This window comes from Athene noctua, chromosome 4, assembly GCF_965140245.1.
Source record: "Athene noctua chromosome 4, bAthNoc1.hap1.1, whole genome shotgun sequence".
NCBI classification, from domain to species: domain Eukaryota; kingdom Metazoa; phylum Chordata; class Aves; order Strigiformes; family Strigidae; genus Athene; species Athene noctua.
The window spans coordinates 9,866,641-9,879,937 of NC_134040.1; the positions used below are offsets into that span (position 1 = coordinate 9,866,641).

At 38.1% G+C, this 13,297-nt stretch overlaps 1 protein-coding gene across 1 annotated transcript in view; it reads right to left on the minus strand.

Annotated features, from left to right (window-relative positions):
- POLN (DNA polymerase nu) overlaps positions 1–13,297 on the minus strand; it is a 108,386-nt gene that overhangs the window by 9,878 nt on the left and 85,211 nt on the right. Inside the window, exon 22 of the mRNA XM_074904394.1 lies at positions 3,124–3,191. Coding sequence (XP_074760495.1) covers positions 3,124–3,191 — 68 coding nt within the window. The remainder of the gene's footprint in view (positions 1–3,123; positions 3,192–13,297) is intronic.

Genomic DNA, 13,297 nt, shown 5'->3' on the forward strand with positions numbered 1-13,297 from the left:
ACTGAGCTTTGTGACTGTACGACTGAGATTTCTCTCTGGATCATTAAGCTGCAGGCTGGAAACTGCAAGTCAGCAGATTCTGTAAATTAGTTTCTGAATGGACAAAAGCTCATTAGATATGTAAAGACAAAGCTGACAGCTAAAGAATGTCAGCAAATAAAAGTAAGAAGTGTAACGGCTTAAAAAAAATGTAAGAAAGAAGTTTGAGTAAAGAAGGGATGAAAACCCTATTTGGAGTTTCAAAGCACTAAAGTGAATTAGGAGCACACATCCTACTGACACTCCTTTGGTTTAAAACTCACATACCTAATTTGTTACCTCAGTTAGCAGCTCCTGAAATAATTTGAAAAGGTTAGGAGAAAAGAGTCTTCCTATTTAGTTTCATCTGAAAGGAATCTAGGTCAACTGCTCTCAGACTGCTCTGTGATATGAACCAAAACTGTTCACACCATGGACTGGGGACAACAGGGAGATCTGTTTCATCATCACACTTCTGACTGGAAGTTACATGCTAGTGCAGATGCACTCTTTCTCTGCCTATTCAGACCAAGCAAAATCCTCATTAATGACACTGAAGGAAGAGCCAGCTTCAGTCACTTTTAAGACAACTTGGATTAGTTCTTTTACCAGTGGCAAAACACAGAATGGCTGAAGTTGGAAGGGACCTCTGGAGGTCATCTGGTCCAACCCTGCTGCTCAACAGGGTCATCTAGAACCAGCTGCCCAGGACTGTGTCCAGATGGCTTTTGAGTATCTCCAGGGATGGAGACTCCACAACCTCTCTGAGCAACCTGTGCCAGTGCTTAGTCACACTCATAGTAAAAAAGTGTCTCCCGATGTTTACAGGGAACCTCCTGTGTTACAGTTAGTGCCCATTGCCTCTAGTCCTGTCAGTAGGCACCACTGGAAAGATCCTGGCTCTGTCCTCTGTGCCTCATCCCTTCAGGTATGCATATATATTAATGAGATCCCCCTGAGCCTTCTCTTCTCCCAGCTGAACAGTCCCTTCACAGGGGACTCAGGCTCTCTCAGCCTTTCTTCACAGGAGAAGTGCTCCAGTCCCTTCATCATCTTTGTGGCCCTTAGTTGGACTTTCTCCAGTTTGTCCATATCTCTCTTGTACTGGGGAGCCCAGAACTGGATGCAGTACCCCACGTGTGGCCTCACCAGTGATGAATAAAGGGGAAGGAAATGAATGAATGAAGAAGTGAATAAGGAAATTAATGTCTTAGGTTGGTCTTTAGAGTTAAGAAAAAGATATTTCATCACTCTTCTATTCTGAGGTAAGTGAGTATATCTGAAAGTTACTGTAATGCAGAATTTTCTTTTTTTCTTTGCCTCCTAGGGCAAAGTAGAGACAAAACTAAAAATCAGTCTTCAATCAGGAGAATGAAACAAACTTCCACCTTGAACACTCAAGCTTGGCAGCCTCTGTTAAGTGCAATGACAATTTCCAAGTTATCTCAGACCTCTTGAGTGCCCAGGTTCATTTCCTAAAGATCATTTTAGCAACTTCAATTACACGGTGATAACTTTGAAGCAGAGAAAGGAATTTACAGGTATGTTTGTTCTGCACACTGCAGCTAGATGTGGAGATATGCAAACTAGTTACACTGTTGTGTGTAGAACAGACACATCTTGAGGATTTGAACTGGACTCTTTGTTTTCAGAAGAAAGCCTCTAGCCACCATGTTTCTATACTGGGATAATTTATTACTGTCATTTATACAATGGCTAGAGGTGTTTTCTGTTATACTGGAAAAGTACTGATTTTGCTGAATTTACTACAAATTCATACTAGTAACAGAGATCAGAATTTCACCCAGTGAGGGCAGAATCTGTGATTTTCTATGTGTATAAGCTACCATGAATAATTTTTACCTTTTGGGTATAATATTAGCTCTGTACTTAATGCAAATTGACGTAAAACAAGATAATAAAAAACCTTCTATGTTGTTTTACAGATCTCAGTCAATATCCTATGTTTTCTGACTGAAACTATGGCTCTTTTAGACATTGGCCTTTTCTGAGTAGATACTTCAATCTTTGGTAAATTGTATGGCATTTTTAAAATTTAAGCCAGATTTGAACTCCTGTATTTAGAAATCAAGTGTTAATACATTAGCCTAATTCATTACAATGCTCCTAATATACTGAACTTAAATATTTCCCAGGTTCTTTATTTTGATTAGATGGAGGTTTAATGTTCTCATTATGAACTAATACTCACAAGAGGGATCAGTGATGAAAGGAGACTAATACAGCGAATTGTACTGTTTAAATGAACGCAATGCAGGAAAGTGAAATTTTTTTTCTTAGATGCTTAGCTTATACTAGAAGATATTTCTTGTACTGGTTCATTTAAAATATTTGCAACACTATGCTAATTGTTTTAGCCAAAGGTATTGTTGAGCTTCAACTAGACCAAAGTTTGTGAACAAATGTTTGGTGCCTACAGGAATAAATCCACTACTTACTGGAGAAGAGACCCAACAGCCTCCTATGTGCCCTTGTTTGCTAGCTAAATTTGTACCAGATGCTGAGCCACAAACGCTGGAAGGAAATAAAGTCTGGAAGTAATTCAGACAGAGGATAAAAATGTAGGCAGGAACTTTTACTAACCCTTAACCTTGAAAGTTCCATCATAAAGTTCTCTTAATATAAAAAAAGCAGTTAACTAACCTAGAAATTACAGTACATTATATTCTTACATAAAGAATTTCATCCTTTATGTAACAGGATCCAATCATAAGTATTTAGGAAGCTACTTTCCAAGCCATTATTTTTAAGCTGGTTTATTTCCCTCTAAACCCTTTGAAACCTTGGAGAAAGTATTACTATTTAGCTTTACAGAATTTGCACACTGGATGAGGGAATCTTGATGAGAAAACTTAACACAAATAAGCATGTTGATGAACTCCAGATGAGGAGTGTATCACATTTTATCTACATAAGAGCCAGTGGTTTAAAACACTCAGAAAAATCTGCTTAGTATACATTTTCTTAATCATGAGAATCAATGTGCTGCTTCTTGTTATATTAATTATTTATCATATGAGAAATCACAGGTTATATGGAGAAAAAAGGGAGTGGGGGAGAAAGAGCATGAGAAATTATATTTACCTGAAAATTCCTGGATTTGAGAATCTTCTACTTCAAACAACAACTCGTCATGAATCTGGGCAATTAACCTAAAAAATTTCAGAGACTTTAGGTAACATATGTAAGAAATTTCTAACAGTGGTTTCCATTCATATCATCAACTCATTGTCACATGCACAATGGATATGTTAAAGTGAAAATAAACAACCTAAGAAAATGAAAAAATCATTAACGGAGTTAAAAGGATTGCCATTCCACATATTCTCAAAACATAAAGGCAATGGTCATAAACCCAAACTGCTTGCTCTCTTATAAATGTCATCCAGGGATTTGATGATGTGACGAGGTATTACTTAAAACCAATGTAATTTGCAGAAAATTGCAAGAAATTATAGACAGGACATATTTTGTTAATATAGCTTGTTTTATGCAAGTTGAGCTGGAATAAATGTGGTTGCAAATGGGAGGTTTTACTAGTGCAAATTAGTTCAATACTAAGAGTATTTGGCTCACTGGTAGACCAACATCCACTCCTAGTTGGCCAGTGGCTTGAGTCCTTTCCAGGAAATAATCTTTTAAAGTAGGTGTTCTCATGCTGACAAACAAGCGGGTTGCAGAATGAAAATGTAGTCAGAGATACACAATCTGATCTGTTGCCTCTGCAATCGGGACAGCTGCCTTTGTAAGGACAGAGTGTACAGCTGAAAGCAGTCGCATCTTGAAAGCCATGCAACTACGTGTACCTGAGCTCTTCAGTTAGAGCTGTTATGTAATGAATTTATATGCTGCTTTGTTTTTCTCTTTGTCTGTATTATTTCTATATCGATAGGTCTGTTGCATATGGACTGTGACTTAGTTGTTCAGTGCTTACAGGACTAGCAGTCTAAATTGTTGGTTTGGGTGCAAAAGTACTTTCACAATGGAAATGACAAATGTATTTGATTGAATGAAGTCCATGGCAGAATAAACATAATCTACCACATATAATCCCTGAGTGTGGTTCTCACTCAGAAGGAAAAATACTGCAAATCTGATCAGACTGCATTCCTACTAGGTTTATTTTATTACTTCTTTAATTATTGTAGCTGGGATTCTAAGTCATGAAACTGTACCACTTGTTTCCAAATTGTTTTGCAATTTGTATATGATGTTTAAATTAAATGCCCACTGTAGACTTTTCTTAATACCTAGCAGTTATTCAAGTAAATAATTCTTTACAAATGACTGAAACATCAGTATGGTTACTACTTATAACTTTTCACAGCTTTCAGGAAAATATCCTAAGATAGTTTCACACTGCCTTAAATTACAATGTGACATTGACTAACAGTGTGGTAAGCTCTAATAATAGATCTTAAATTATTAGTCACTTACAACACAGTCAGAAGCAGAGTGAAACAGATTAACATATTTCTAACAGGAAATTGGAACACAGGATACAAAAAGAAATAGATAAAAAGACCACAATCATCTGTAGCAAGAGAATACACTTACATGAAAAGTTATAATATCCAATGCAAGTAAAATAATTAAAGCAAGAGATTTCTTACAATCATTGAAATGACAAGTAAAAAGATATAAATCAGAACGAACTGTGAACATTAAATATGAATATACTGTGAATCAATGGAATAAGAGAAAATAATCTCATTGATTAAACTAGTGCAATAAAAATACGACAGACTGGTTATTACTTGTACCAGAGTAGTGTCTCATGCCTTCAGCCAGGATTAGAGCAAATTCTGAATATTTAGTAGGAAAAGTCCTTCCTTAGAAGAACTTACAATATACATTTAAAAATTTATAATAAATTTATCAGGATTTAGGAATGGAGGAAAAATAACTGGATTTTCAAAACCACTCAGCATTCGATCAAATGATCACCTCATCTTCATGCTAAAAGTAAAGCTGAGTTCAGGAGGAGCAGGGTTGGACCAGAGATGTGTCAGACCACCTTATGTGTCAGAAAACCTGTGGAAGTAATGTGAACTGAACTCAAAATTTCTGTCTGGACAGCACAATAGACTTGACACAACTCTACATGCTCCAGTTCAGCTACTGAAAGCAGCACAGCGATTTCAGCTCAGTTCTCCATCCTCTTTCTCACTGCTTATCATCCTGAATAGCACTGCCTATCAGCTCAGTTATATTGCCAGTTAACTGAGGAACAGCACGGAGTTGCAGAATTACATCTACTCCATCTTAAACATCTAGTGGTTAATTTGAAGCTCAGAATATTCTGTCTGCTAAAATAGAGAACTATAAGTTAGCATTGCTGGTTCTCTGTCTAGCCCTGATGCTCTCCTTCTAAGCAATGCACAATTAGAAAATGTGGACAATATTTAACTCAGAGATGCGAGGTCTAAGAAATAAGTATTTCTAATGCACTCCTATTTTCGAGTAAAAGATATTAAGTAAGTTTTAATTAATGCTAAACATGACTTCCTATCTTGACGCCAAGAAGTAGACTGGTATAGTCTATTTCCTTCATAATGTTCATCAAACAAGCTATATTTTTTTTTATGATCTCTTATCTCTTTTTCTTATTCACCTCACATCAACCTAATGGATTCTACTCTTACAGGTTTACAGTACAAGGTCACCTGTATTTTTTCAGGGTTGTTAAAGTAATAATACTTGCATGCAATATGCTGTTCCAAAGAAGGAAGAACTCAATTTGACATCAATGCAGATGAAAGAAAAAATCAAAGCAATTTTTACATTCAAAATTCATAGCTTTCACCATGCCAGTGCATGCACCCACCCACTCTTGAGTGAAAGAAGTTTGAAAAAAACCCTATACTTTTGCTTAATAGCTTAATTGAAGCATCTTCACTTTGAAGGAATATTGAAATTGCAAGTTCCTCTCATTATCTCTTGCTAAAAGGTATGGTAAACTAGATTAGAAACTGAAAACTAGGCAGAGACTAGTATTTTTCTTGTTATACAGCTGATAAGAATGCCTTTGATTTACAAGCTAATATTTTATTAACTATTTTCTTGATTGCCTGCAGATTAGGCATAATTTTTGACGAATACACACTTGATTTCTTTTACTGAGAAACATAACCTGCGTCTGACTGTGGTGTGGAATGGAGATACTGCTACAACCTGCACCTCCAAATGCAGAATTATTTCTGTAATTGCCAGTCTGAACGTGGCTTTTGACATCATTTTTTTGACACCATATCTTTCTTAAACTATTACGCTACACTATAGAATTTAAAAAAGAAAATCTTTTTTATTCTCTTCAACACTACATTCATCATTCTTCCCGTTTCCTATGAAACAATACAGAGACTTCCCAGGCCTTCAATGGATCCAGGCAGTTATCAATTACTATATCATAATCATTGACATATATGCCAAAACAAATTAAACTATCAAGATATTTTTTTTCATAGTTTTCTATTTATGAGGCCATATTGCCTCCTTATATAATAGTATATTTTTTTCCTAGTACCAGGCCAGTTTGTCTAATATAAGAATAAATGGCGATTTTGTTTGTTACTGTAAAGCAATAGATTCCCAATCTGGACCTCTGTGTTCTAAAGTACAGAATGGCAAGTTTTTCCATCACTACTTCAAATGTATTGCCTAGAAGTAAGTACACTATTGAACTGACTTCAACAAAACAGCTATTACCTTATTGGCAAGCAATTGTATTTCTTTACCATTAAAGGAAACAACATTTGTCTGAACTGCAAATGAGAGCACTGTGGCATGACATGCTGCAGACTCTATTGTAGGAATACTCCGTAGAAGAGGACAGTGCAGGACAAGGAAAAAAAGACAAGATCGTCATAGTAGTCTTTCTCAGAAGCTGTTTTTTAACAGCCATGTGCAGTGTTTCAGGCGATTACAGTGTGCCAAGAGATGCTCAGACTAATTAATTAAATTTATGCTCCTATAGTCAAGGGATGAAGGTAGGTTCTGACTTAGATGTTTTGAACTGACATCTGGAAAACTCCAACTATGTATTGGCTTTGTGGGGGTACCACCTCCTAAAACAGCTACCTACATTGGACACCTGAAATTAGACTAAGAATAATCCTCTGTACATTTTTGTGATACATTTTTGTACCAACGGGGAAATTTTTGCTGCTGTTAACACAACCAAAGCATATCATGGTCTTGTCTTCCAGACTGGTCTGCATGAAGATAATACAAAATATAAATCACCAATGAATTTCTACAGACCAAGTGTTGGTTAATTTACTCCATCATTTGGTAGCAGGCAAGCTAAACCCACCACATGCCATTTCAGACCCCTCAAGACTCACCTCAGTCTCAGAGACTCACCTCAACCTCAGTTGCTGTCTGTATCCCTCACCACAGCCCCTGACACTCCCATGGGAGGTCTAACTAAGAGCAAACAGCATGAAGGCAGGGCTAAGGCATATGTGTAAGATGCCAAGTATATTGCTTTAAAAATGTCTGAGAGTAGCTCACATATTATATTTAACTGGCTGGTTTAAGCATATGAACAGAAAATAAATTAAAATAAGGTTTAAAATTAGCTAACTGGGAAAGCTTTAAGTAAGAGGATAATACAGTTGCACTCGATGATCTTAAGGGTCTTTTCCAATCTAATTGATTCTATGATTCTATAAGGAATTAAGGGCACCTTATTCTGACTAAGAATGGGACGGAGAGCCCAGACTAAAATAGTTTAAGATGCTTTCTCTTGGCTAACTCTACCAGGAGGTTTCTAGAATGAACTGATGATAACTTCCTTCTCCAAGTGATAGAGGACCCAACACAGAGAGGTGCTGTGCCGGACCTTGTTCTCACCAACAAGGAGGGGCTGGTGGGGAATGTGAAGCTCAAGGGCAGCCTTGGCTGCAGTGACCATGAAATGGTGGAGTTCAAGATCCTTGGGGCAGCGAGGAGGGTGCACAAGCAAGCTCACTACCCTGGACTTCAGGAGAGCAAACTTTGGCCTCTTCAGGAATCTGCTTGGCAGAGTAGCACAGGATAAAGCCCTGGAGGGAAGAGGGATCCAAAAAACCTGGTTAATGTTCAAGGATCATCTCCTCCAAGCTCAGGAGCAATGCATCCCGACAAAGAGTAAGTGAGCTAAGAATGCCAGGAGGCCTGCATGGATGAACAGGGAACTCCTGGATAAACTCAAGTACAAACCAGAAACCTGTAGAAGGTGGAAGCAAGGGCAGATAGCCTGTGAGGAATACAGAGAAACTGTCCAAGCAGCCAGCGATCAGCTTAGGAAAGCTAAAGCCCTGATAGAATTAAATCTGGCCAGGGATGTCAAGGGCAACAAGAAAAGCTTCTATAGGTACATCAGTGATAAAAGGAAGACTAGGGAAAAGGAAGACTAGGGAAAAAGACTAGGGAACACTGTGGAAGGAAATGGTAGACTTGGTTACCTGGCATATGGTGAAGGTTGATATACTCAATTACTTTTTTTGCCTCAGTCTGCACCAGCAAGTGCTTCAGCCACACCACCCAAGACACACAAGGTAAAGGCAGGCACTGGGAGAATGAAGAACTGCCCACTGTAAGAGAAGAGCAGGTCTGAGATCATCTAAGGAACCTGAAGGTGCACAAGTCCATGGGACCTAATGAGATGCATCTGTGGGTCCTGAGGGAAGTGGCAGATGAAGTGGCTAAACCACTATCCATCATATATGAGAAGTTGTGGCAGTCTGGTGAGGTTCCCACTGACTGGAAAAGGGGAAACATAACCCCCATTTTTAAAAACAGAAAAAAGGAAGACCCAGAGAAGTTCAGTCAGTGTCACCTCTGTGCCTGGCAAGATCATAAAGTGGATCCTCCTGGAAACTATGCTGGGGACTTGGAAAATCAGGAGGTCACTGGTGATAGTCAGCGTGGCTTCACTAAGGGCAAACTGTGCCTGACAAATTTGGTGGCCTTCTATGATGGGGTTACACTATTGGTGGATAAAGGAAGAGCAAACTGACATAATCTACCTGGACTTGTGTAAAGCATATGACAGTGTTCTGTATGACACCCTTGCCTCTAAATTGAAGAGACATGGATCTGATGGATGGACCACTCGGTGGATGAGGAATTGGCTGGATGGTCACACTCAAAGAGTCGTGGTCAATGGCTCGATGTCCAAGTGGAGACCAGTGACGAGTGGCATCCCTCAGGGGTTGGTACTGGGGCCAGTGCTGTTTAACATCTTTGTTAATGACATGGACAGTGGGACTGAGTGCACCCTCAGCGAGCTTGCTGATGGCAGCAAGCTGTGTGGTGCAGTCGACATGCTGGAGAGAATGGATGACATCCAGAGGGACATGGACAAGACGGAGAGGCCCATGAAAATCTCATTAAATTTAATAAGACCAAGTGCAAGATCCTGCACATGGGTTGGGGCAATCCCAGGCACAAATACAGACTGAGTGATGAGTGGATTGAGAGCAGCCCTGCAGAGAAGGACTTGGGGTATTGGTGGGTAAAGAACTGAATACGAGCCAGAAATGTGCACTCACGTTTCTCACAGCCCGGAAAGCCAACTATATCCTGAGCTGCTTCAAGAGAAGTGTGGCCAGCAGGTCCCTGGCCTCTACTCCACTCTCATGAGACCCCACCTGCAGTGCTGTGTTCAGCTCTGGGTCCCCCAACAACAGAAGGACATGGAGCTGCTCAAGCAGGTCCAGAGGAGGTCACAAAGATGCTCAGGGGCTGGAGCACCTCCCCTGTGAGGACAGGCTGAGAGAGTTGGGGTTGTTCAGCCTGGAGAAGAGAAGGCTCTAGAGAGACCTCATAGCAGCCTTCCAGTACTTAAAGGGGCTACAGGAAGGATGGGGAGGGACTCTTGATCAAGGAGGGTAGTGATAGGATGAGGGGTAATGGTTTTAAACTGAAAGAGGGTATATGTAGATCTGATGTAAGGAAGAAATCTTCACTGTGAGCGTGGTGAGGCCCTGGCCCAGGTTGCCCAGAGAAGCTGTGGCTGCCCCCTCCCTGGCAGTGCTCAAGGCCAGGTTGGACGGGGCTTTGGGCAACCTGGGCTAGTGGAAGGTGTCCCTGCCCAGGGCAGGAGGGTGGGACTAGATGAGCTTTAAGATTCCTTCCAACCCAAACCATTGTACGATTCTATGATCTTCAGAAAGAAAATGGTGTGGCACCAACAGGTTGTCTAATTCTGAGCTAGAGTATCAAATTTAAAATTTCCATGCAAAATTACCCATTTTATTTCTAATTTGAAGTCATGATGAAAATTAAATCATAACTGAACAAGAGATTTCCTGAAGGCAAAGGATTATCTTTGGAGAAGGTGCAAAAAAGGTGAGTTATTTGAAATCCATCATACTTACTTGTTTGTGTAAAAATTCTAGTTAAAATTAAAAACCTATAATCCATTACTTAAGAACATAAGACAATGTTAATAGTTAAGGTTTTATATGGGTACAATAAAAAATTCATAAACATAAAAAAAGTTACTAAAAACACACTATTTTTAAAAGGGTATTAATGATCACTTGGTAGCACAATAAACATTTAGAGATACTTTTAAAAATTAGTCCTTATCTGTTCACACGGTTTTTTTTTCTCATTTAAAAAAGCACTATTTCACTGATAATTGAAATTAATACCATTTTCTGATGCAACAGTATCAGATTTTATATCCCAAATATTAATATCCTTGTCTGTTATCCTATGTTATCTCATTTTTTGATTAAAAGAATAATCACTCAACTAGTAACATTACATTTTTTCATTTTGCATTTGAAACCTCTAAATGCATAACGGGAGACGTCGAAGTTGTAGATAGGAGGGTACATGGTTAAAAGCTCTGTATATAATGGTCAGTTTAAAAAAATTCCCAAAAGAGCATAAAAGCTGTTAAGTGGTTAGAAAAAAAAACAGTAAGAAGAATAAGATATTTTGAAATTAGATAAATGGGCAATATGAAAAAAATAATAACAAATGAAAAGAGGTTTTATGTTCTGTAACTGAAAAACAAGAACTTAATGACTTGAAAATTTGAGAAATTCCTACTTAATAATATTGGTTTAAAAGGAATGTAATGAAACACATTGCCAGAAAAAGCCAGAATAGTTGCTTATGTAACACACACTTGTATGGATTTTAAGAACATTTAGAGATTATGACATACAATGATTTGGGGTGAAGACTTTTAAATCTTCTGTTTCAGAACTTAGACTCATCCCCACAATCAGAGCAAGTTGAAAATCTGCAGGCAGACAGGCTATCCTACTACAAATTTTACACCTTCCTCCTGAAGCATCTGCTACTGGCCACACTCAGCAATAATGGACCAGATGGATGCTGGATCCGATTCTTCTTAGAAATTTCTATGTTCCCTACACTGAAATGGTATTAATTTTTTTCTGATACTACCTGTTAATTAATTGTGTCAGTTTCCCCACAATGCACACAGATTCCGGTGGAAAGAATGCCTATTAAGTTGTCATGTAACTAAGGAACAAGGTTATGATAATTTTGTAACATTTTGTAGATTTTTCAAATTTCTCGTGAAGGATTCCTAATGCCATAGTATAAAAGCTATAGCTTAAGATATATCATGTCTCCATAGACGTTACCTTCATTAACTTTAAGCCACCTCTTTCAGTGTTTCCATAATAAAGACTAAGATATTTTGACATTTTAACATTTTAACTATAAAAATTTACCTAACTTGTGAAATTTGTTTTTTTACCATCTACATCATGAAGAGCAGGAAGCTGAACAGATGGTTAATTAAAGAGAATAGAGTTTTTGCATGTACTCAAAAGTGTTTTAAAACATACCAGTCTAAAAGGTGACCTACAAAAGATTTTTATAAATGCAAAGTATTTACTTCTGTTGAAAGAACCATATAAAGTAACATTGAAAAACCTGATACATCATGAATGTCCTCTTTGGCTGTGATATTTAGGCATATTAAATACATTTAGCTCTTTCTATAAAGAATAAATCATTCTGACTTGTTCTGGCTCACTGTGCATGAAGTGTTCAGGTAACAGTTCACCATCTTGTGGATATGAGTGAAATACTGCTTTGAATGCTTGAGGAGAGTTAAGATTTTGTTAAATCACACCACACCTAGAAATACAATGTTATTTTGCCACTTTGGGAAGCAAAGAACTACATACTGGATTGGGACAGCAGCTATGGAAAGCTCACAGTAACTTCTGACATAGCAATATGATCTAGGATGTTTCCTTCTGCTATTGAAACGAGAGCATATGTCCGTGAAACAAAAATCTTACTCTCCTCTCAAGCAGAATCCAAAGCTTTTATCTTTTCCCTATTCTATTTCTCCAGTGTTAGGCTAAGGATAAAAGTTGACCATCTTGCTAGAGTTAATCCTTCAGAGCAGATCTGCAACCATATACTGGGAATTGTGGGCAAAGTACCAGAGCAATAAGCATTTACTTGAAAAACCTGAATAACTGCTACAGGAGAAACATGAATCAAAACAATTCTTTAAGTCCTGAAGAAACAGATAAAAGGACATAAGATTTTTGCCCAGAATTAAAGAATATCATCACACATAGAAGCCGCACTAAGCAGTTTATGGAATGTATTTGGTGAAGTTGGTTTTATTAGTATGTCCTCTTGTATGAATCCGAGAAACAATAAGCAGTCAATAAAGTACTAAAGCTTGAATCCCTACACACCTTATAAAAATGCCACTAGGTTCTTGTGTCTAACTAAAACTTGAAGCCACTTCCAACAAATGAATTTGTAATTTATCACATGATTTGTATCTGAAAAAAATCTAGGTCACACAACACAATGCTTGTTCCTGGGACGATTAGGGCTGTTTCTTAACTAATTTAGCTATCTGTGTAGAAGCAAGCTGCATTTACAGTTCACCAACTCAGAAGATCATTAGGTTGATTAAAGTGTTTGTTCCTTGAGGAAGACATACAAAATCTCCAACATCATTGCTACTGAAAAGCAGCTGGGACCAAGAAAATAAGATGTGCCTTTTCCTTCTATTTGCTGGTGGCTCCTCCTTTTCGGATCATTCATTTCTATCTGGCCTCTTTGCTGAACCTGTCTCTTTAACTAGACTCTGCACATGCTGAGAAGTAAAGCTGTGTGTTTGTGGCACAGGTTCAGTGCTGAAGGAACAATAAATTGGTGAGAAAGCAGAATTGCTGGATTCGCACCAAATTACTCAATAGTTCCGTAGACTTGTTAAATTTAATTTGCATGTTGTTGGGATATTATA